At 60.8% G+C, this 22,513-nt stretch overlaps 1 protein-coding gene across 1 annotated transcript in view; it reads right to left on the bottom strand.

Moving 5' to 3' along the window:
* DNAH17 (dynein axonemal heavy chain 17) overlaps positions 1-21,577 on the bottom strand; it is a 32,062-nt gene extending 10,485 nt beyond the window's left edge. The window contains exons 1-56 of the mRNA XM_058039078.1: positions 21,230-21,577; positions 20,352-20,545; positions 19,907-20,099; positions 19,732-19,831; positions 19,569-19,654; positions 19,324-19,449; positions 18,925-19,080; positions 18,763-18,846; positions 18,279-18,446; positions 17,927-18,043; positions 17,557-17,825; positions 17,254-17,449; positions 16,974-17,120; positions 16,650-16,758; positions 16,421-16,524; positions 16,177-16,317; positions 15,915-16,058; positions 15,593-15,775; positions 15,239-15,499; positions 14,982-15,151; positions 14,539-14,761; positions 14,346-14,462; positions 14,141-14,227; positions 13,791-13,943; positions 13,195-13,443; positions 12,860-12,982; positions 12,299-12,646; positions 12,129-12,220; positions 11,863-11,989; positions 11,494-11,646; positions 10,986-11,111; positions 10,769-10,876; positions 10,518-10,649; positions 10,070-10,230; positions 9,559-9,715; positions 9,211-9,315; positions 8,692-8,849; positions 7,649-7,787; positions 6,924-7,151; positions 6,635-6,772; positions 6,008-6,140; positions 5,696-5,823; positions 5,457-5,605; positions 4,899-5,181; positions 4,638-4,811; positions 3,837-4,044; positions 3,577-3,742; positions 3,391-3,493; positions 3,142-3,289; positions 2,960-3,051; positions 2,625-2,786; positions 2,371-2,535; positions 2,035-2,226; positions 1,364-1,630; positions 775-936; positions 71-304 (exon numbers count right to left, since the gene is read on the bottom strand). Coding sequence (XP_057895061.1) covers positions 71-304; positions 775-936; positions 1,364-1,630; positions 2,035-2,226; positions 2,371-2,535; positions 2,625-2,786; positions 2,960-3,051; positions 3,142-3,289; positions 3,391-3,493; positions 3,577-3,742; positions 3,837-4,044; positions 4,638-4,811; positions 4,899-5,181; positions 5,457-5,605; positions 5,696-5,823; positions 6,008-6,140; positions 6,635-6,772; positions 6,924-7,151; positions 7,649-7,787; positions 8,692-8,849; positions 9,211-9,315; positions 9,559-9,715; positions 10,070-10,230; positions 10,518-10,649; positions 10,769-10,876; positions 10,986-11,111; positions 11,494-11,646; positions 11,863-11,989; positions 12,129-12,220; positions 12,299-12,646; positions 12,860-12,982; positions 13,195-13,443; positions 13,791-13,943; positions 14,141-14,227; positions 14,346-14,462; positions 14,539-14,761; positions 14,982-15,151; positions 15,239-15,499; positions 15,593-15,775; positions 15,915-16,058; positions 16,177-16,317; positions 16,421-16,524; positions 16,650-16,758; positions 16,974-17,120; positions 17,254-17,449; positions 17,557-17,825; positions 17,927-18,043; positions 18,279-18,446; positions 18,763-18,846; positions 18,925-19,080; positions 19,324-19,449; positions 19,569-19,654; positions 19,732-19,831; positions 19,907-20,099; positions 20,352-20,545; positions 21,230-21,577 — 9,186 coding nt within the window. The remainder of the gene's footprint in view (positions 1-70; positions 305-774; positions 937-1,363; positions 1,631-2,034; positions 2,227-2,370; positions 2,536-2,624; positions 2,787-2,959; positions 3,052-3,141; positions 3,290-3,390; positions 3,494-3,576; positions 3,743-3,836; positions 4,045-4,637; positions 4,812-4,898; positions 5,182-5,456; positions 5,606-5,695; positions 5,824-6,007; positions 6,141-6,634; positions 6,773-6,923; positions 7,152-7,648; positions 7,788-8,691; positions 8,850-9,210; positions 9,316-9,558; positions 9,716-10,069; positions 10,231-10,517; positions 10,650-10,768; positions 10,877-10,985; positions 11,112-11,493; positions 11,647-11,862; positions 11,990-12,128; positions 12,221-12,298; positions 12,647-12,859; positions 12,983-13,194; positions 13,444-13,790; positions 13,944-14,140; positions 14,228-14,345; positions 14,463-14,538; positions 14,762-14,981; positions 15,152-15,238; positions 15,500-15,592; positions 15,776-15,914; positions 16,059-16,176; positions 16,318-16,420; positions 16,525-16,649; positions 16,759-16,973; positions 17,121-17,253; positions 17,450-17,556; positions 17,826-17,926; positions 18,044-18,278; positions 18,447-18,762; positions 18,847-18,924; positions 19,081-19,323; positions 19,450-19,568; positions 19,655-19,731; positions 19,832-19,906; positions 20,100-20,351; positions 20,546-21,229) is intronic.
* Positions 21,578-22,513: the final 936 nt, after the last annotated feature.

Consider the following 22,513-nt stretch of genomic DNA (forward strand, 5'->3'; position numbering starts at 1 on the left):
GTGCCTGCTCTCTTCCCCTGTGCCAGACCCAGAACAGGCATGATGCACAGGAGGGGCTGTGGGCAGGCACCTGTGATGCTGTGCTCCGCAGCTTCATCAGCCCCTTCTCCAGCCTGTCGATGCTGCCGAAGAGCTTGTTCCTTTTATCTGCCAGCAGATTCTGGTAGAGCTTTATCTGCTCCAGGAAGGTCTTTGGCGTGGTGTAGTTATAGCGTCTCTCCACGGTCAGGTAGATCTTGGACATCTCCTTTGAGCTTGTGTGGACGAAGGACATGAACTGGCTGATGGAGGCCTTGACCTCTGGCTGCACAGGGAGCACAGACAGGGAGCTGCTGCAGCAGCTGGCTGTGGTGTGCAGGCTGCACTGAGCCCTCCTGCAAGGCTGGCTCTGTGTGCAGCCGCAGAGGCCAGAGCAAAGCGAGCCCTTTCATCAGCAGCACAACGCAGAGCTGAGACAGAGCCGGTGGTGAAGGCACTGGTGCTGCTTCCCCTGCCCGGCTCTGTCCCTGACATCCCTGTGTGGGGAGCAGCTGCTGTTGCCTGTGCAGGTGTTTTAAGGACAGAATGGAAAGGGAGGGCTCATCCTCACCAGCACAGCACAGGCTGCAGGCTCTGATGCTGGAACCAGCAGTAAACTAATCCCAGGACCTATTCCCAGCTTGCTGTTCCCAGCCCTCTGGGTCATGCCAGGCCCCATCCCTGGGCACACTGCGCACAGGGAGCAGCAGAGGAGCAGCTCAGTGCCCAGCGCAGCCGTGCTGGGTCCCAGCTCACCTCGATGTCCGGGGTTTCCTCCAGGAAGCGGCTGCTGACGGACACGAGTGCGTCCTCGGGCCACTCGTGGAACCAGTCGATGGCCGTGCAGTTGACCACAGCTGGGAACCTCCTGGCCCGCACGCGCAGGGTGGAGCCCACGGGCGAGAAGCAGAGGACGACCTGGGGCAGAGCAGCAGTGCCTGAGGGTGGGGCAGCGTCTCTGGGGCTCCACACGACTGCAGGGATCCTGCTGCAGGCCTGAGCTTTGCTGCCTTCCCATTGACTCCCACCAGGGCTGGAACTGGGTTCCATTGGTGCCTGCAGTCAGCAGCTGAGCTCAGGGCTCCTGTGGGTGTCCCTGGGAGTGCCCAGCATGGTCTGTGGCTGTGGAAGCCACTGATCTGCTCTGCCCGCAGGGAGGTCAATACAGGGCAGAACAGCCCTGTGCCTCTGGGCCTGGGGGCACCTGGGGAGTCTCTGACAACACCTTTTGCCTAAACCCACCATCCTGGGATGACACCTCAGTGTTCTGTGGCCTGTTGCAAAGAGGTTTTGGATGGGGTAAATCAGGGGCACAGAGAAATCAACCTGGAGAGCAAACACCCACCTTTAACTGGCGCCTGACTTTATCTATAAATAATTTCCAGCAGTTTTCCTTTGTATCCTCCAATCCAAGCGACTTCACTTGAGGCCTCATGGACCCGATGATGGTTTCCATGTCATTATCCTGAAAGAGGCCTGGCACCTCCCCGGAAGCCAAGAAATCATTGATCACAACCAGGAATGATTCTTCAGCCACCTGGGAGTCTGTCATCAGGAACACGCTGGGGATGTTCTTCACAGCTGCTTTCATGTACTGGGAGGCAAGGTCCAGCTGGGACAGAGAGAAACGGTCACCCCCCAGTGCAACCCCCACGAGGTGTTCTCCAAAGTGACCAGTTTGGAGCAGCCCTGGGCTGCCCTGAGCTGCAAGGGAGCCTTTGGGAAGGAGCCTTTGGGAAGGAGCTGGTGCCAGGTGCTCTGCCCAGGCACAGGTGCAGCACCAGGGCTGCCCACACCACCACCCCCGGTGTCACCAGTAGCTCCTGCCCATGCCTGGCTGGGGGAGCACTGTGGCCCCTTGGGGCAGGACTCAGGGGTGTCACCTGTGGATCCTCGTGTGCAAACGCAGTGTCACGAGGAGAGCAGAGCCTGTGAGCCCCCCAGGCGCTGTCACTGCCGGTGCAGGACCCAGCCCCAGGCAGATTGCACCGCGCCAGGGACCGAGGCTGCTCCTACCTTCAGGTCTGGGATGCCGTAGCCTTTCCTCAGCGTGATCTGGAACACGCTCAGGGTGCTGATGTGAGCTGCCAGCCGAGCCAGGCTCTGCTTCCCGCTGCCTCCCACCCCCACCAGCAGTGCATTGCCCCGAGGAGACTCCAAGATCCGGCTAATTCTGCAAATGTGAGACACTGCGTCTTCAAAGAGCACCTGAAGAGAACAGGAGGGGAAGGTCTGGTGTTGTGGATCAGGCCAGAAAGAGCAGTGAATGCCCCATAATGCACCAACCCAACCAAGCAGTGCAATGCTGCAGTCCCACATTTCCAGGCAGACCTGCCTGACACAGGCACTCACCAGATTCATCGCTGCATTCACCTCATTGTAGCTGTCCAGGGCTTCCCCGAGCAGGGCACTCAGGGATGCCCAGCTTGTCACTGGCATGTACTTGAACTCATCCATGCCCTGGGCAAAGTGGCAGTAGATGTTGGGCTTGGCGAACATCAGCTCCTCATTGATCTCCTGCGAGAGGCAATTCCAGCTGTGGGGCTCAGCTGTGGGGCACCAGGGGGCACCTGGGCTGGAGCACCCAACTTTTCAGCACAACTCACCTGAAAGGAGGCTTTGCTGATGTCAGCCATCACCTTCTTGAAGCTGTACTGATCATCTTCATCGACAAGCTTGTCTCCATACACCCTCTCTGCTTCGTGGAGCCAGAGACGCACCAAGTCCACGGGGGTTTTCAGGCAGTCAGGCGTGGAGAAGAGCAGCCCCTGACAAACAAATCCCGCAGCCCTTACGGTCATTTTAGTGCTGCTCAGAGCTGTTGCAAAGGTTTGCTCTGGGGAGAGGCCAAGGCCCTTTTCAGGGACATGGTATGCTGCAAGGATGTGGGATCAGGAAAGGGAGGAACAAGGGTGATTTAGAAGAAGCAGCTCTCCCATACCTGGAATATGTTGGAGAGGTCCCGCAGGTTGAAGATGTAGTGGAACTTGATGGCTGTTGGCAGGAAGTTGGAGGCAACCTTCTGGTGCAGGGCTGTTGGCAGGACAGGGCGGTGAGCAGGTCCCCAGAGACCCCCGAGCGTTCCCCAGGGGCTCATCCCACCCCAGCGGGGCAAAGGCTCACCCAGCGCTGTTGCCACCAGCCTGGGCTGCATCTTCTGCACAGGCATGGCCATGTTGTGGCGGGCCAGGTGCTGCTCCAGGATGGTGCCGTACACGGTCATCAGAGCCTCGCGGCTGGGGAAGCACACGGCCAGCACGCAGAAGTGGCGCTGCACAAAGGGCACAAATGCACTGGGCACTTGGTCCCACGGGGGCTGGTGCGGCCAGCTGGCACTGCGGGGTGCCCTGCCCCGTTCCACCCTCTGCCCACCTGCAGCCGTGGGTCGATGGTGAAGGAGCCCGCGGTCGGGTTCATGCAGGCCACGTACTGGCAGTTGCGAATGTCCTTCAGGGTCAGCTTGTTCCTGTCATACCTGTGTGGGGACCAGCACCGTGATGCTTTCCCTGGGGCTGGGCACAGGTTCCCCCCATCGTGCCGTGCCCCTCCAGCACCCACCAGTGCCCGTGGTCCAGGTGCTGCCGAATCAGCGTGTGTGGTGCCACCGTGCCGTACTTGTCCACCTCTGGCATGTTCATGTCGTCGATGAAGTAGATCAGCCTTTTGGTGCCAGGTGGGCCAAAAACCCTCCCTGATTTCTTCTCCAGGGGTTTCTCAAGGACGGCTGCAGTGAGAGGAGTGGGTGGGTGGGGGTCAGCACTGCAGGACCCTGCAGCACAGCCCAGTGTGGGGGCAGCTGCTGGCTCTGCGAGCCTTACCCTGCAGCATGGCCGAGGTTGTGTAGAAGTTGAGGGGCACAGACTGCACCAGGTACTCGTCTGTGCCGAGAGCTTCCAGCTTGTCCCACATCAGGACTGACTTTCCCGTCCCTGCGTTCCCCACCAGCATCACCGGCCGCTGCTTCTCCATCAGCAGGTCCATGAAGTAGCGGAGGCGAATGGTCTCTGTGGTGTGCACCACAGCAGCCTGGGGAGAGGAGAGGCTCTGTCAGCCCCTGCACTGCCCTGGCACTGGCAGAGGCAGGATCCTCGGTGGGGGCAGCGTGCCAGAGCCCTGCACAGCGCTCCTGGAAGCTCCAACAGACCCTGCTCTCTGCAGGCAAACCTGGTCCCTCTCTAAAGCAACACCTCTGGTGTGCTCTGTCGTTCTAAAGACTTGCTGACCAAAACCAAGTTATTACACAGAACAACGCGAACAGCTCCTGAAACCACTACACAGCCACAGCTCCTCGCCCTTTTCCCTGACAGCTTAGATAACCTCTGCAAGATGCCACTGCAGGAAACAACAAATGAAGTGCTAAAGGACAATTTGCACTCAGGCAATAGTCACAGCTATTTTGTGAGACTCTCTGAAGCTGCAGATTAATCTGAAGGTAAAGGAGACATGGAACTCACAGCCCTTGCCTGAGGCTTCTGTGGGGTAAAGAGAACCACTGGAAGCCATTGGGTTTGATGTGTGATACCACTCTGAATCCTGATGATGCTCCACACATTACTGAGGGCAAGATTATGGAGTGACAGTCAAACAAACCAGATAAACACAGTGCTCGTGGGAACTACCTGTAAGGGGACGTCGGGGTCGAGCTCGAACGCTGGCACTCTTTCATCCCAGAGATTGAATGTCTTCGTGTTTGGATGAATGTAATAGTCAAAAACTGTCCCCTGACTAGGAAACTTGATGGCTTTAAATTCTGCCAGCCACCACTTGCTGAACTGCTGGCGGTGATCCACCAGCTGGAGGACAAAAAAGAGATACTCAGAGCCCAGCCACAGGATGGGATGCAGAGAAGGGTGCAGTGCTGGGCAGGCCCTTGGCTGTACCTGGTCCTGGAACAAGGCCCCACCAAAGGCCCAGATGCAGGCAAAGACAAAGAAGAGCTCGTATTGCTCCCGGGGTGAGTCTGGTGGGACATTCTGGGGTGTCAGAAAACATTCCAGCAGAGACAGAACTGTCTGTATGGCCGTGACATCAGGAACAGGGGTGATTGTCTTGAACTCAGACTTGAGCTTTTCCAGGCATGGTGGCAGGTACTTGTCAAAAAGGATCGTCAGAGCAGCCTTCTCAGACTTCTCTGTCCTTGTCTCAATCCAGCTGGCCACAATGCTGTGGGAGAGACAAACAGGGCTGCAGCAAGTATCCCATCCCGTCCCGTCCCACCCCGTCCTGTCCTGTCCTGTCCCGTCCCATCCCCATCCCCATCCCCATCCCATCCCATCCCATCCCATCCCATCCCATCCCATCCCATCCCATTCTGTCCCATGGATCCCATCCCATCCCATCCCATCCCATCCCATCCCATCCCATCCCATCCCATCCCATCCCATCCCATCCCATCCCATCCCATCCCATGGATCCCGTCCCGGCCCGTCCCAGCTCACGGGCTCCAGCCCAGGTCTGCGGGGTTGATGTAGAGGATCCCAGCCCGGGACACGGTGGCCGGCGTGGCCGTGCGCAGGTGGCTGATCTCGAAAATGAGCCTCATGGTGGGAGTGAGGGGGATGCGCTCGTTGCTGGCCAAGGTGAGGACCTGGGGGAAGGGGCTCGTTGTGGGGGATGTCTGGAGCTGGTCCCCCCGACATCACAAACGAGCAAAGCCCCTGGGCTGTGTGGCACCAACCTTATTGTCATCCATGACTGTGTTCAAGGACTCGATCCACATGGGATCAATGTCTCCATCAAGGATGATCCATTTGGGCCCATCATGGGTGATGTTGGCCAGGTCACGCATGGCTGTGGAGAACAGACCTGCCCCACAGAGAGACTCGGCTTGTTCCTCTCCACACTCAGTCCTTTGCTGGAGGACACGTGGGATTGGTGCTCCCATGAAACACATCCCTTCTCCCTCCCACTCTGGGAAAGAGCCCCAAGGAAAAGTCTTCCCATTGCATCTCACATCCCACAAACTGAGCTCACAGCACTGGTGTCTCACCATCCTTCCATTCCCGTGTGGCTGGATGGATGATCCCAAACAGCTCATCACAGGTCACAGCCTTGGGGTCCAGGTCCATCGTGACCGGCCTCCTCTTCAGCATTTTGTATGTCTTGTTGAGCGACTTCAGCACCTGTGCAGAGAGGATGGTGCAGCCACAGGTGCTGATGCCACTGGGGCAATCTCAGCCTTCCGCAGCCTCTGCCGGCGGTGGGGCCATGGGGCCCTGCTCCCACCTGGATGGGAAGCCCTGAGCTCCCTGAGCAGAGCCAGCCCCTGGACAGGGCCCCGTGTGAGCCCAGCCCTGCCCCAGCAGTGTCTGTCACCCTGCCGGCACCACAGCACGCCCAGGGTCAACCCCGAGAGCGTGCCCCTGTCTGCTCTCTGTCTGTGTCTCTGCTCTGCCCGGGGTATCCCGCAGGGCAGCCCCTGAGCTGTGATCCCAAACCTGCTCAGCTGCAGGGCTGGCACACGGTGCCCGAGGGCCTGGCACTGCTGTCCTCTGCCCGAACATGCTCTGGCAGGGCTGGAGGCTGCACAGCCCTCACCAAGGAGCCGTGGGAGGCCACGGGATGTGCTTGGCCAAGGTCAGAGGGGCCCCATGGCCTCGGGATGGTCTGGCCCTACCTGGGACTTGCCGCAGCCGGCGTTGCCGACGACGAAGACGGAGTGTCGCACTTGGAGCAGCTCCTCCAGCTGCACCACCTTCAGCACAAAGTTCTCCTCTGCCTGCAGCTTCAGCTCCACCACGGCCTCACGGATCACCTGGGAGGGAGAGCAGGCACTGAGCACCAGCAGCCTTGCAGAGGCCCTGGAGATGAGCCGGCTGCCCCAGGAGCGCTGAATAGAGCATCAGCCTCTGGATCCTGCCAGGACTGGCACATCTCTGGGGATGGTGCCCTGCTTGGGCTTGCACCTTCTCAAATTCGAGGTTCCTCTTCCTGGGAACGTCCAGTGCTGGAAACAGGTCTCCAATCAGCCCCAAGAACACAGGCAAGTCATCCGTCACGATCTTGGGGATATTGAAGTCTCGTAAAGCTCTCATCAGGACCTGGTCCTCTGCAGAGCCGGGGTCCCCCCTCTTTAAGGAGCCTGCCACCACCAGCACGGACTTGATGGCCCGCAGCCCCCAGTCATAGTGGTCCTGTGGCAGGAAGCAGAGAATCACCATTTCGCTTTGGTGGGGGAGAACTGCTTCAAACAGCACTGCAGAGGAACACCCTGTCCATCAGCCAGGTCATCACATGGCACCCGCTGGGCTGGACCTAAACTGGGCTCATCTACAGGAGAAGCCTCTGTCAGTCGTGGGGTGGTTTGGAACTGGGAACCTGACTTCCTTCTTGGAGGCACCTTTATAGTGTAAATCACCTCTCTTGAGATGAATAACATCTGAATGCTCTTAACTGGCCTAATTCTAATTCCATGTTATTCTGCTTTTCGGCTTCTTGATTCCTTCCTTAAGGCAGAAAGGTGCCATATGATGCACCTGGTAGGAGAGGATCTGTCCAGCCACAGACCTGAGCTGTGCAGAGCTGTCACTCTGTGTTGTCATCACCAGCAATCCCAGCACAGAGTGTCAGCTTTGAGGATCAAATGGACTCTTTCCTCTCCCAGACAGCACTGTGTAATATTGTTAATTACCTGTTTCGACAGCAGCTCTTTGCAGAGCGTGTAGAGAGTGATGAACTTCCTTGCCAGGAGCCTGGCATCGAGAAACCCCTCTGCCACAAGCATGATTTCGCAGATCAGTTCAAAATCGGGGACCACCATAGCGCAGGGTCTAGAGAGGAGCAGCTGCAGTTGTCAGGGCTGCTTAGCACGTCCTTACCCTCCCTCAGCTCCCAGGGTTTGCCCCCAGGTTTCCAGAGTCACAAACACCCAGCTGCTGCAGTTACACCTGCTGGGGTCTCCTGCCCAGACTCCTCCCAAGCGGGGCTCATGTCCCACCAGGCCGGGGCACACCAGCCCTTCTGCAGCCACAGGCTGAGTTTCACCAAGGACAGGGTCCCACAGCATCTCTGTGCCTCCCCTTCCAGTGCTTCACCACCTTTTGGTCAACTCTCTGTTGGATTTTAATTGAGGGTGGCAACCCACCTGAGCATGTTGTCCCCATGCTGAGCAGCCCAGCTCACCCCACCTGGCACCTCTGGGGAGTGACAGGACTGTCCTGTGGTGCCAAGGGCTCCCTCTCACCAGGGCCACCACCCTTGGCTGAGGGTGCTCCAGGTGTGGCACAGGAGTGCCAGCACGGAGGGAAGGGCTGCAGTGACACCGACCCACCTGAACAGAGTTGGCACCAACCCACCTGAACAGAGCTGGCACCGACCCACCTGAACAGAGCTGGCACGCACCCACCCACCTGAACAGAGCTGGCACCGACCCACCTGAACAGAGCTGACCCACCTGAACAGAGCTGGCACTGACCGACCTGAACAGAGCTGGCACCGACCCACCTGAACAGAGCTGTCTCTGACCCTGACCCACCTGAACAGAGCTGACCCACCTGAACAGAGCTGTCTCTGACCCTGACCCACCTGAACAGAGCTGACCCACCTGAACAGAGCTGTCTCTGACCCTGACCCACCTGAACAGAGCTGACCCACCTGAACAGAGTTGGCACCGACCCACCTGAACAGAGCTGGCATTGACCCACCTGAACAGAGCTGTCTCTGACCCTGACCCACCTGAACAGAGCTTTCAGGTTCTCGGGCAGCTCGGTGCGCCCGGCGTAGCCAGGGTTCATGGTGATGAAGATCCCCACTGACGGGACCAGCGAGATGGTCTCCCCAAGGAAGTTGAATGTTTTCTTCCTGGCACGGATTGCATCCTGAATGCATTTTACCTGCCAGGTGAGCAGAGGTGTTGGCTCCCTGCCCAGTGCCCTGACTGCTCCCCAAGGTGAGCCTGAGGGTTTGGCTTTGCCAGGAATAATATTGGGATCTTGCTGGAGCTGCAGCAGCAGGAGAGCTGCCCTTAAACCAGTTCCTTCCTAATCACACCAGCTCCCTGTGCCAGGTGATGGCAGAGCTGGGGGGTGACAGGTCACCAGGTCACAGTTGGGCTGTGAGATTTAACAGTGCCCAAATGCCCTGCAGTGCTGGGATTCCACCCCCCACCCTGTGTCCAAACAGGACATAGTGGAGAGAACAGTGGCAAACTGTCCTGTGAGCCAGGTTTAACTGTGTTGTGGGGACAGCACGCACCTGCACCGCAATGACAGACAGGACCTCCACCAAAATGCGATTGAACTCGTCAAAGCAGCCCCACGCGCCGGTCTGGGAAAGTCCTTTGTAGATGTTCCCACAGGACTGGAAAGAAACAGAGCGGTGGGACAGGGCTCTGTCCCTCACAGTGCAGTGGGGGATTTGGTGACAGGACGACAGGGCTCGAGTGCTGAGAGCTGCTCGTGCCTTACGGACTGTGCTCTTCCCGAGGGAAGCTCCCCACAGGGGTAAAGCCTCCCTGCCGAGGCTCCCCTGGGCTCCTGACACAGGGTCCCTTGTCTCGGACACCCCGTGGTGCTCACCTGGGTGCCCCCATCCCGGGCCTACCTTGTAGTCCATCTGCTCGGAGCAGTTGAACACGTAGACCATCATGCCCACGGCCCGGCCCAGGTCCTTGGTGGTCTCTGTCTTCCCGGTGCCCGCGGGGCCAGCAGGTGCTCCCCCCATGTACAGGTGCAGGGACTGGGTCAGGGTGATGTAGCACCTGTGCAGGGACTGGGTCAGGGGGATGTAGCACCTGTGCAGGGACTGGGTCAGGGTGATGTAGCACCTGTGCAGGGACTGGGTCAGGGTGATGGAGCACCTGTGCAGGGACTGGGTCAGGGGGATGTAGCACCTGTGCAGGGACTGGGTCAGGGGGATGGAGCACCTGTGCAAGGACTGGGTCAGGGGGATGGAGCACCTGTGCAGGGACTGGGTCAGGGGGATGGAGCACCTGTGCAGGGACTGGGTCAGGGGGATGGAGCACCTGTGCAGGGCCTGTGTGTGTCGGGGTGATGTGGCACCTGTGCAGGGGCTGAGCGGGGGGCCAGGCCAGGGCGGGGCAGCCGAGCCTCACCTGTCGGTCAGGGGGGTGATGACCAGCCGGGGCGTGTTCCCCAGGTACTCGTAGGCGTAGCGCAGCTGCGCGTCGCAGATGTTGGCGAAGCAGTGCTTCTCCCCGTCGTCCCAGCGGTGCCGCAGCTGCGACTGCCACGCAAACGCCTGCGAGTTCTCCACCTGCGGAGCAGCGGCTGTGGGCAGCGGGCACGGGGGCACTGGCACTGCCCGCCCGGCCCTGGGACAGCCACACACCCTGCTCGGGGCTGTCGCCACCTCCCAGCGCTAGCACAGGGGGCAAAGGGGTCCCAGGGCCGTGCTGGGGTGCGTGGGGACCGTCCCTCCTCACGGCCCAGCCCACACCCACCGACAGAGGTGCCCAGTCTGACTGCAATGGAATGGCAGGAAACCTGTGCTCCAGAGCTCTGAGTGATGCTGCACCAAAAATTCCCTCTGGTACCAAATACCTTTGTTTGGATCATTTTGCTTATAACATCCCTTGCATGGACATCAATAGTACAGATTGTCATGATCTTCATTCTGTCTCCAGCACTCAGGTTCCCAAGGAGCAGTGAAATCAGGGCATTCAGCCGAGCGATCTGGGCAAGGACAGAAACATTGGGCATAGAGACAATGCCCTCGTTTGCCACCTCTCAATGACTCCTGGCCTGGCAGAGGGGCTCAGGCCGGCTCCAGGTCAGGTGCAGAAGATGCCAACCTGCTTTTTGTTATAATCCTTCAGGGCATTCTCGTAACCTTTCTCCAGACTCGCAAAGGCAACTCCAACCTCTGTAGTCCAGGCGATCTGGGTGCCCGTGAGAGCGATCTGCAGCAAACCATGGGGACAAGACGGCCATGAAGAGGAGCCTGCCGTGGCTCCCGGGGCTCTCTGCCCCTCCTCCTGCCCCTCTCAGGGCCCGTGCAGCAGCACCCACCTGGGCCGGGTAGTCAAACACCCACTCCTCCCGTGGCTTGTCCTCGTAGGTGCCCAGGGCCTGGGGCATGAGGCTGCGCAGCGTCGAGCGCATGCACTCCAGCAGCCGGTTCAGCCACACCTCCACCTGAGGGGCACACCTGCACAGCTGAGCGGGCAGCTCCAGCCCTGCCAGGCTGCACAAACCTCCCCCTGCACCTGGCAGTGCCCTCAGAGAGAGCCCGGTGCCAGTCCTGCAGGGCACATCCCAGGGATGTGATGAGTGGTGGTCTGAGGGCACACAGCCCAGGGGAAGCACCCGCAACCCTCGAGGGACAGGGAGGCTGAGCAGGTTTACACCACTGTGCTGCTCTCTACCTACAATGCAGGTGCCATTTCTGGGGCTTTTGGCCAAAAATCTCTGTAATTGCATATTTATACTCCTGCCAGGCCGTTAGAGCAAAACCAGCAAAAGGCTCAGCCCATGCCCAGCCTGCCCCCTGCCCCAGGCTCCCCGAAGCCCAGCTGACCTGGCCAGACAGGTCACACTCTGCATCGAAGTCCATGTACTCCCCGTCCCGGCTGAACATCCCGAGGGCCACCTTCTGGGGCTTTTTGTCTGCGTCCAGCTGGAACTTCAGCTTGGCCAGACTGTCAAACAGCTTCGTCAAGTGCCGGGACACCTGAGAGCAGAGCACAGCCACTGTCAGGACCCCGTCACCTGCAGAGGGGTGATCAGCACTGGATCTGCCCCTGAGTGCTCCCTGGCCACTGCTCCCCCAGGAACATGGAGCAGGGATGGTGCTCTGCCCATAGCACTGAAAAATGTTCTAAAATTGCTCAAACAAGTGCAGGGAAATGGCAGAGGACTCAGCCCCATGCTCACACACAGCCTATACCTCAAGGGGCTCGGTCCCCTTGGATAAAATATCCAGTAGGTCTGCAGAGGAGACAAAATAGAAGCGGGGAAAGGCCAATCTTTTGGTCTCCAGGTATTCAGCCAAGGCCTTCTCACAGACTGCCAGCCTGCAGAAAACAGAAAATCCTGCTTTAACCCCCATACATGGGCTTTAGCCTTTGCTCAGTCCCTGTCTTGCTGATGCTTTGGAGAACCAACCCTTCCTTTGGCCTCCCAAATGCTTCACCAGGATCACTGGATCCTTACCTGTCCTGCAGCGCTTCCAGCTTGGTGTTCAGCCCGGGCTTGTTGGTGCACTCAATCACGTTGGGAGTTTTTACTGCATCAGCCACTAGAGCCTGAAGAGGACAAACACTTCAGCCACCCGAAGCGGCAGAGAGCTGCAGGGAAAAGGAGTGGGGGAATGGGCTTCTCACTCGGAAATCCTCATCAATGGTGTCAAATTTCTTTGACTCCTCTGGCAGTTGACTTCGTGTGTCTTCGGATGCTATGAAGATTGTTTCCAGGTGACTCCACTTCCTCTGTACCTCAAACCAGGTGTTGATAACAGTGTCAGTGGTTGACAGCTTCTCCTGCCAGTCCTGTGCCCTCTGAAGGAAGAAGGCTCGGTACTTGGATGCCAGCACGTTCTGCAGCTGCATTTGGTTGTCCTCCAGTGTCTCAATGAGCCCCTCATCCATCTTGAGCAGTGGGAGCTGGGTCCTGCCGTGGGGCTCATACTCAAACTCCATTGCTGCCCAAGTAGTGTCCAGGGCATTCAGCACCTGTGGTTGGGGCAGGAGGATGAGCTGGGGGCCGAGGTGAGGGCCCAGCCCCTGTGGGGCAGCAGGGGGACGGAGGAGTGGCAGCTCCAGTGGCTCCACGAGCCCTGTGTGCTCCCTGTGGGCTCCAGGAACCGGAACACAGGGCCTGGCAGCCACGGAGTCACGCTGGCACAGGGGTCCAGCAAGGCAGGGGAGGAGCTGAGCTCCCTTCACCTTCTCCATCCCGGCCTCCTTTGTCGCTTTGTCCACAATGCCGCGAACCTCCTCCTCAAACTTGTGCAGGTTGAGCTGCAGCAGATCCGCCAGGGTGGTGTTGTCGGACATGGTGAACTCCACCTGGAGCAGAACCAGCATGGTTGGGCCATGGGCTCCCCTCCACAGAGAGGAGTCCAGCAGCTCACCCAGACCAGCTCTTTAACACCCACAGCTAGAGATCCCACACAAATATTTGCATGTGGCCAGATTTGAGCCTAATGGCCCCCTTCCCTTGCTGGGTGTGGATCTGGGGAGCCTCCTGGGCCGGGGATGGGCAGGAGGGCCCGGAGCACCTTGGCTGTGTGCATGAGCTCCTGCCAGTGCCGGTCCCTGATGGCCGGGTTCTGCAGCTCGCTCACGGCGCGCAGGGATGTCATCATGTTTTTCACGCTGCTGTCCAGCCCCGTGAACGCGTTCCAGCCCTTCACGTCCTTATCCAAACCCCGGATGTCTTTAGCAAATTTCTTGCACTCAATATCCATATCCTCAACGTTGAGCTCTGCCCACTTGGTAGTGTTCCAGCTGGTGATGCTCAAGTTCACCTGGACCAGGATACATTCGCACAATATGGGATTAGCAGGAGCATTCCTGCCCGGGCAGAGGAGCAGCATACCCAGTGCCTGCACGCCCTGTGTGCCCACAGGGCCCCACTCATGCACACACCATGCAGACCTGCTCTAAGAGTAAACATGCCCCATGTCTCATCCTCCCTCTGATGGCCATGAGCTCTCTGAGAAGCTGCAACAGCCCTGCAGCTTTGGTTGGCAGTGGCAACTGGCACCAGGTGCCTGTGCTGGGTGCCCATGCCAGCCACGAGCAGCCTGCTGTCCAGCCCTTGCCTGGATGCTGGGTTGGGCACTCTGCCCAGCTCCCAGAGCACAGCACATACCAGGGTGACCATGTCCCAGAGGTCTTTCAGCAGGCGCAGCTCCTTGCGGCACATTTTGAGCTGTTTGTACTCTGGGAATGACACCTCAAACAGCGCAGCTGAGGAGGCCAAGGCTTCCATTTCCTTCTCCAAGACCGTGATGCTCTTATGTTGCTGTATGGAGAAAAGGAAAAGGTGTCAGCCGGGGACTGTGCATCAGGGACATGTCCCTGTTCCTGCAGGGGCTCCATCCCTGCTGCAGGTCCAGAGGACAGCTGGAGCCAGACCTGGAGCAGCTGCCCCTCCCCAGCACCCAGTGTCAGGACAGCCAGTGGGGACAGCAGTGGCCCTGGTGTCCTCCCCTTCCTTACCTTGTTCAGCGACTTGTAGGGCTCTGGTTCTGTGTACGAGAAAGGAGCATTTTCCTGGAAGGTCTCCCGGAAGGCGAGCTGCTGGACCTGTGTGGGAGCGTGAGCAGCACGGGGCTCGTGAGGGCAGCCGGGACCCGGCAGTGGGGAGGAGCAGCAGAGTGCTCCCAGAGCTGCCCCGGAGCTGCCCCCCCGCCCCGGCTGGCACCTCGAAGTCCTGGCACTTGTTGCGGATGACGGCGGCCTCGGCCGCCTGCAGCGGCGCCGCGCTCTCCGCCACCCGCAGGCACAGCTTCTTGTTGTTGTCCCAGCTCTCGGGCAGCTTCTGCAGGGGGCACCACGTGCGGTCACCAGCCTGGCCCCAGCGAGCCCCTGCCCGGCCCCACACCCTGGCAGCCCACCTGGAGCAGCAGGAGGATCTCCTCCGGCATCTTGTCCCCGTAAGTCTTGAGCAGCGCCACCGTCTCCTTCAGGGGCTCAAACATCATGTCCGTCGCCTCCTGCCTCTCCCTGACCTTCGCCAGGTGCGCCATCACCTCCACCAGTCCTTCATAGTCTCCCTCCTCCAGAGGTTTACTCAAGCCGGCAGTGGACTCTTTGATGAAATTCTGCAGCTCCTCGAGGCTGAGAGGACAATGCTGCTCACCAGGTGTCCCTGGGGCTCGGGGCTCACTCTGCAGGCCCCCAGAAACCCACCCCTGGAGGTGCCCGGAACCTTCCCATGGAACCTGCACCTCCAGGACCGTGTCCCTGGGTCAGCCCTGCCCTGGCACACAGAGGTGCCTGTGCCACCTTAGCCAGGCTTGACTCAGTGGGAGCAGCCCGTCCCTGTGCCAGGCCTTACCTGCTGGTGACGTGGTGGGCGAGGAACCGCCGGAGCACCATGCTGTGGCCCTTGATGGTGCTGAGCAGCGCCTTCTTGAAGGGGCGGCAGTCGCTCTGCAGCCACCCCCCAAACACCCTGATTTCCTCAAACTCCAGCACGTCTTCATGCAGCGCCTCCAACACATCGATCTGGGGACAGGAATGGGTCACAGGCTGTGGCTGGCACCTCTCTGGGCACCCAAGCACCCAGCACATCTCCAGGCACCCGGCCCACACCTCCTTTTGAAAGAGTCCCAGGGGCGGTACCCCAGGTGCCAGGGGCTTCTGTGGCTCTGCTTTGGGCTCTGCCTCGCCCTCTTCAGTGGCACTGTCCAAGGTGAGGAAGCGCTGCAGGAACTCCTCAGGGGTCTCCTTCCACAGGTGGGAGTGCTCCTCAAAGCTGGCACTGAATTCTTCACCTTCTGCCATGGTGCTGACCACCAGCGACATCACATGCTCCTGCATCCTCAGGAGATCCTGCTGGTCCTCCAGCGCCGCCTGAAGGGCCGGGCAGGGGTCAGGGCCGGGCTGGGATGCGGCCACCCTCGCCCCCTCTGTGCTGAGCGGAGCTGCTGCCCGCCACGGACTCACCTTGTAGCTGATGGCCCCCTCCAGCAGCCGCGGCATGGAGGCTGCCACCGCCTCCGTGTCCCCCAGCAGCCCCTCCACCAGCACCAGGAAGCTGTCGCCGGCCCCCACCTCCAGCGAGGGCTGGTACTGCACGCGGCCCTCGGCCAGCTCCATGCGCACCTCGAACAGCGGCGACACCGGGGCCTGCAACGGGCCGGGGGCTGCTCGTGTCCCGCAGCCCCACAGCCCCGCAGGCAGCGCGGGCACAGCCGCCTTTGGCACCGACCAAACTGGCACCCCAGCCCGGCACCGGGACACGCAAGGCCACAACAGCAGCGCCTACCTCGGGTTCCATGTTGGTGAGCAGCAGCTGCAGGGACCTGTGGACGAGCATGCAGAGCCCATCCAGCACGATTTTGTCAATGTGTGCCATATAGTTGTGCCATATCCGTGAGGCTACATCAGCCTTAAACATCTCTGCGTTCTCCTGCCACGAGAAAACCAGCCAGGAGTGAACACCCAGCAAAGGCATCGGCTCCTGACACTGCTTCAAGCCCTTCCTCACACCCCTGTGAGCCATGCAGGGCTCCAGGGCCATGTCCCACCTGCACCATGCCCTGGATCTTCTCGCCTGTGCTCTCGATGAGGGCACGGCGCTGAGCTATGGCGTTTTCTCTGCCTTCAAGGTCCAGGAGAGCCGTTTCCTTGTTGTCCTTTCTTCCAAACAAGGGAGTGGCTGAACAGTCCTGCAGGGAGGAGAGAACAGCGCTGCTCTGCTTTGCCAGGGAAAGGACAGTCCCAGCTGGATGTGTCCCAGAAGGATGCCTGTGAAGTGCCAGTAAACGTTACCTCCATCAGCTGGGTGATGCTCTGCAGGTTCAGCTTCGCTGTCTGGACTCGTCTGTGCAGGTCGTGCAGGGTCTCCCTCATCTCCTGGATGTATTCCATGACACCTGGGAGGGAAATGGGCACACGAGCACATTGCGGAGACACCCCAGGGCAGTGGGAGGTCGGTGAGTACCAGGGACCCCCAGAAGGAGGATTGCCAGCCTGGGATGGCCAAGGTGAGGGTTTGTACCTTCATGGCTCCAGAACAGAGTCTTCTCAGCACTGGACAGACGGACATCCAGGGCCTCCCGCTCCTTTGCCAGCAGTGGCTGCTCCACTGGCATCAGCTGCTGCTTCACCTGAGCCAACAGACCCACAGGTGAGCCAGCACACCCACAGGTGAGCACTGGGGAACAGGTGCCCACCCCACAGTGGTGGATGGCACAGCTGTGGCCTGGCCAAGCCTCGCGAGGGGCAGGGACCTGAGGTGCCAGTGGTGAGCCTGTGGTACCCAAACCCCCCCGTCCCTTCCAGCCTGGAAAAGCAGCTGCGATGCCTCCCCTCCAGAACCTGCCTCGTTGTACCAGCCCACGATGAGTGCCAGGTTGTCCCCTATCTTTTGGAAGGTCTCGTTTTGGGCAAAGAGGTTCTCAGCGTTGGTGGGGATGTCCTGCTGCTGCTGGATGTGCAGGTACTTCACCTCCCGCAGGACGGCCGAGAGCTGCGAGGGACACACCGCGCCCGGGAGGGCTCCTTAGCCCCGGGACAGCCCCGGGAGCGCGGGGGCAGCACCGGGACAGCCCCGGGAGCGCGGGGGCAGTGATGCTGGGGCTGCCGCCCGTGCCCGCACCCACCTCTTTGCTGAAGTTGACGCCGAGGAAGCCGGACTCGGGCTCCCGCTGCAGCAGCGGCTGCTCCAGGCTGAAGTGGCAGTCCTTGCCGGGCCCCCTCGCCCATTCCTCGTAGATCCTCTGGCTGTAGCTCTGCAGCAGCCCCATCATCTCCTCGTACTTGCCGGACACCAGCTCAGCCTCGGCGCCCACCATGGCCCTGTCAGAGCCGCAGGGAAGCCGCTGAAGGCGGCGGGGCACGGAGGGGACCCTCCCGGGCTGGGTCCCGCCCCACCGGCGCCCCGAGGGACCGGGAGCTGCACCTACGGGTGCCTCATGGCCAGCAGGTCCTGGCGCGGCCCCTCCAGGCGCTGCTGCAGCTCCAGCGCCCACTTCAGCTTGCCGGCCACGGGCGGCATGTTCTTGTGGATGGCGGGGCCGCCCCCGGGCGGCGGCGGGGTCAGGAACCGCGTGTCGTACAGCATCTTCACGCTCTCCAGCTCCGCCTCGAACATCCCCAGCAGGGCCAGGTAGCAGGGGGAAGCCTCAGCCTTGATCAGGGGCCGCTCCAGCACGGCGGCAAACATGTGCACCAGCTGCAGGAGAGGCGGGCGCGGGTTCCTGCACCTGGAGCAGCCCCAGGACCGGAGACACGCCCGGGTCCGCGGGAGCTGTGCCCGTGCTGGGGCTCAGGTACCTTCACAGCAGCTGTCAGGCGGTTGCAGTCGTCAAAGCCCTGGCAGAAGATGGCAGCCAGCTGCTTGTTCGCATCCTCAACCTTCTTCTGGAACTCCGCAAAGTCTGTGTTCCACTCCTGCCATTGAGAGCAAAATGGTTCAAAGCGGCACAGCCCCTGTGCCTCCTTCTCAGATCTTTCAGGAAGGGTTTGCTGAACCCAGAGGGTCCAGAGCCAGCCCTGTGCTGCTGTGGGGCGGTCCCATGTGTGACTGCAGCCCGTTCTCACAAGAGATTTTTCTCTTTTCACTACACAATGTTAACACCTCCACTCCAGCACCCATTACATTTCCACTCCAGCACCTGCTCCTCACCTCTTCATCGGGATCCAAGGGATCGTATTTGCAGTCAGCAAAAGCCTTGGTAGCTTCACAGATCTCCTCAGAGATCCTCAGCACCCAGGTCCCAAGGAAGTTTCCTCGCACCCCTCCCAGCACCGTCTTCTCCAGCTTCTGGAAATCGATGGCTGCCTGGAACAGCTCCTGGCAAGCACAAAGCCCCGTGTACCTGGCTCCCCTGTGCCAGCCTGCAGGTGCAGGAGCTGCAGCACCAGCACAGCCCAGCAGTGCTGAGGAGCAGCCCCACAGGGGTGGCATGGCTGGGGTGTGCCCATCCTGCCGTGGGGGCTCGGGGAACCTGCCCTGGCAATGATGGCACTGACTCCCAGTGATGTGCCACTGTGCCAGCAGCCCCAGCCCACCCCAGGCTGCAGCTGAGCCCCCTCTGTGGCACTGCCTCCCCAGGACCATCCCCAGGGCAGGGGAGGCCTCACTGTGCCCTGTAGTGCTGTGCTCTCACCTTGATGGCCCTGAGCCTGTGCAGGAAGGCATCCATCCTCCCAAAGATCTGCGGCGGGGGAAACTCCCAGAGCTCCTTCTGCTCCTGGGAGGAAGGGGAGAGGGGCTGTCAGCCCGGCGCTGGTGTGCAGGGTCAGAGTTCCTGCACCATCCCTGCACCCACCGGGAAGAACGTGCTCGTTAGCTCAGAGCAGTAGGTGCTGTAGGACTGGAAGAACTTCTCTATGATGGAGATGGCGTGTTTGAGTCCCTCCAGGGTCTCCTGGGGCTCTCCTTGCAGCCCCTTCATCATGTCCTCTGGGTTCAGGTATTTGTAGGTCTGGGACAGACACAGGCAGGGTGTCAGGAGGAAGGGGAGGCTCCCGCTGCCCCTTTCAGCCCCACAGACTTGCTGTGGTTGCCTGCAGCCCGTGCCTGCCCCAGACTCCCCCAGCCCCAGGGAGCTCTGCTGCTGCCTTCTCTGGGGTGTCTCCACATCACCGTGACTGGATTCTCCACATCTGCCCCCGAGAGGCGGCAGCTGGAGGGGACGGGTGGGTCAGTGCTGGCCGTGGGGCCGTACCAGGCTGATGAAGAAGTTGCAGGTCTCCTGCAGGATCCGGGCTATGTGGGCAGGCGAGTGGTAGTGCACGCAGTGAGCGCGGAGCAGGCAGATGGTGCACAGCACCTTGGGCACCAGGGGCCGCAGCTGCGGGAGCAGAGCCCCGTCAGTGTTGGGGATGTGTCCCCCCAGAGCCTCCGGGGCTCTGCTGCTGCCCAGGTGAGGCCAGCAGGCTGTGCCTGCTTATTTAGCCACACATCAGTTACCTCGGGGTACTCCATTTGCTCCATGTCCTCCAGCAGCCCCTGCAGCGGCTGCAGGTGCAGGTTGACATCATTGGCTTCCTCCAGACCTAGGACAGGGGGAAAGCCCGTGTTGGGATGGGGACATCTGGCTGGGGGCAGCCACCACCCTGCCACGGGACCTCACCCCCATTGACGGCCCTGATCATGTTCTGCAGCGATGGCCAGTAGCAGCTGTCAGCCTTCTCCAGGGCCTTGGCCAGCCCTGTCACCTGCGGTGTCACCAGCTGGGGAGGAGACACCAGGATCAGCACGGGCGGCTCAGCACGAGGACCCCTGGCCACAGGTGGGTGGGACGGTACCTGCTCACTGATGCACTGCAGGCTGGTCACCCTGGTCTGCCAGAAATCAAACTCCACCTTGGGCAGGGGGTGCAGCCCCTCCTGCAGCTGCTGCGCTGGGTCCTGGACGAAGATCTCCTCAACCAGCTGGAACCACTCGATGACCACGGTCTCGATGGAGTGCAGCACTGTGCCATCGATGGGCCCCACCAGCCTGGAAGGCAGATGGGTTATGCCCTTGGGAGGCCTGAACTGCCCCAGGGGAGCCCCAGACAGCCCTAGGGGAGCCCTCACTCCTGCTTGAGGCCATCTCAGCCGGGGCAGATGCCTGCCCTCGAGCACTGTCTGCTGCAGGGGATGGCTGTGCCCAGGGCTGTGCAGGGACCCAGCTCCCATCCCTTCCCGAGTCATTTATGCTGCCCTGGGCCCCTGCCAGGCTTTTCTGGCCCCAAGTGGTGCCACCCACCAGTCCAGGGCGGCGCCTGAGTCCTCCCAGCTGACCAGGTGCTCGGGCAGTGGGAGCAGCGGCTTCCCCTGGATCTTCCCAGTCATCATGAACATCTTGTTCTGCAGCTGCTGAGTGTGGCGCACGATGTCCTCCGCCACAATCCTGGGCCAGTTCAGCCCCTCATCCTGGCTCAGGAGCAGAGGGGTCACAACCTGCGAGACAGGGCTGGCTCAGGCACTGCATTGTCACCTGCTGTACACAGGGCACGGGGCACTTCCCTCTCGCTGCACATTGAGGCAGTCTCGGTGCAGTCACGGCTCTCTTGGCCACAGATGGGTGCTGCTGGTGTTTATCAGTGTGACCAGAAGGCCCTTTGCTCTGGTTTCCAGCTCTCATGGCCTGGGAAGGGCTGGACGTGGCACAGCGAATGCATCTGGCACAGTCAGGGGCTGGCACATGAGCAAAAGCCCCCAGCAATGAGGGGGAACATTGGGAGCTCCTGGAGCTGATGAAGCTTTTGGGTGCTCTGGGCTGGCAGCAGGAATATTTATGGGAAGTTTGAGGGCTTCGACATTTCCCAGCTGCAGGGTAAAGGTAAGGGGGCATTATTATGAGTTTCTAAAATTGCAGGGAGGAAGTGATCCAGTAGGGGCCAGAAGCAAACCAGCTTGGTGACCTTCACCCAGCTCCTGTCCTTGTGGGGCTTGTTCAGCATAGGATGGGAGCCACAGCAAGGACAGGGTGAGGACCTGGCACAAGTTTTCTCTGTGAATTTTAGTTCATTTTGGAGCCCACCTGGAGATTTGGCTAGAGCAGCCCACAGCAGGGTCCCAGTGTGCCCAGGGAGCTGCAGTCACCCTGCTCAGCCCCAGCCTGCTCCTGCACAGGTAACCCACCTCCAGCAGCACGGTGATGAGCTGCTCCACGGGCGAGGCGCCCACGTCTCCCACCAGCAGCGCGCTCCGACAGTTCTCCTTGGTGATGTTCTCCTCCTTCTTCTTCACACAGTAGAACGCCTTGCCCTTCAGGGCAGATGGGAAGGAGGTAGTGGGCTGGAGCTGCCCGGCAGGGGTCAGCGCCAGCACCAGCTCCAGCAGCTCTGGCTGCTTGAAGAACTTGTCCAGCAGGACTGAGGTCTCCTCGCTGGCCGCAAACTTGGCCCACTTGTCGGGCCGGACGCGCAGCAGCGCCGTGGCCAGGTTCTCCAGGAGGACCAGCCTCTCGTCCTGCTCTGGGTCTGACATCCTGCCAGCACCTGGGGGGTCCAGAGGGAAACCCCGCTCAGCCGGGGCTGTGCCGGCCCCACACCCTGCCCTGACGCTGCCATCATCCCACCCCGCCCTGCCCTGCCCTCAGCCTTCCCTCTGCACATGCACAGGGGAAGCTGCCAGTCCCAGCCCTGCCTGGGCCCAGTGGCCCCAAGCCTGCGCCATCCCTGTCTGCCCCATCCCTGACTGGTCCTGTTTCTTCCTGACCTGCCCATCCCTGCCTGCCCCATCCCAGCCTGCCCCTATTAGCCCCTGACCTGCCCATCCCTGGACCTTCCCCATCCCTGCCTGGCCCTATTACCCCCTGACCTGCCCCATCCCAGCCTGCCGCTATCGCTGCCCTGGCTCACCCCATCTTACCTGGCTCTGCTGCTTCCCTGTCGCACTCCTCAAGGCTCCAACAGCCTCCAGGCACTGGCAGACCCCACCTGCCACTGCCAGCAGTTCAACTGACGGTGTGCCCCAACCGACCCTGGCACCAGCCCAACGGGCACCAGCCCAACTGCAGGGCTGCCCTTCCCCTGCACACCCCAGTGCCCCATCCCTCAGCGAGGGCTCATTGCCCACCCTGGCCCGACCCTGGCAGCAGTGCCAAAGGCTGCAGGGCCAAAGGCTGCCCCATCTGAGGCACAGGATGGTCAGGGGCTGCAGCAGGGAATGCTCTCGCAGATCCCCCCATGGCACAAGGGTGTCTGACTGGACAACGCCTCCAGGCTGATGGCACCAACACAGCTGGCACAGGCTTGGCACTCCCAGCCTGGCTTTGATCCCACTCACAGCTGGCACCAGCTGGGTATGCAGCCCCCTGCCCGGTGCAGAACACGGTACCCCCCGAGGGTACCCCCCGTCCCCACTCTGCCAGGTCCTCCACAGTGCCCTGAACGCCTCTGCCCAGCCAAGCCTGGTGCCCGC

The sequence above is a fragment of the Melospiza georgiana genome, chromosome 21 (genome assembly GCF_028018845.1).
Source record: "Melospiza georgiana isolate bMelGeo1 chromosome 21, bMelGeo1.pri, whole genome shotgun sequence".
In the NCBI taxonomy this organism is placed as follows: Eukaryota; Metazoa; Chordata; class Aves; order Passeriformes; family Passerellidae; genus Melospiza; species Melospiza georgiana.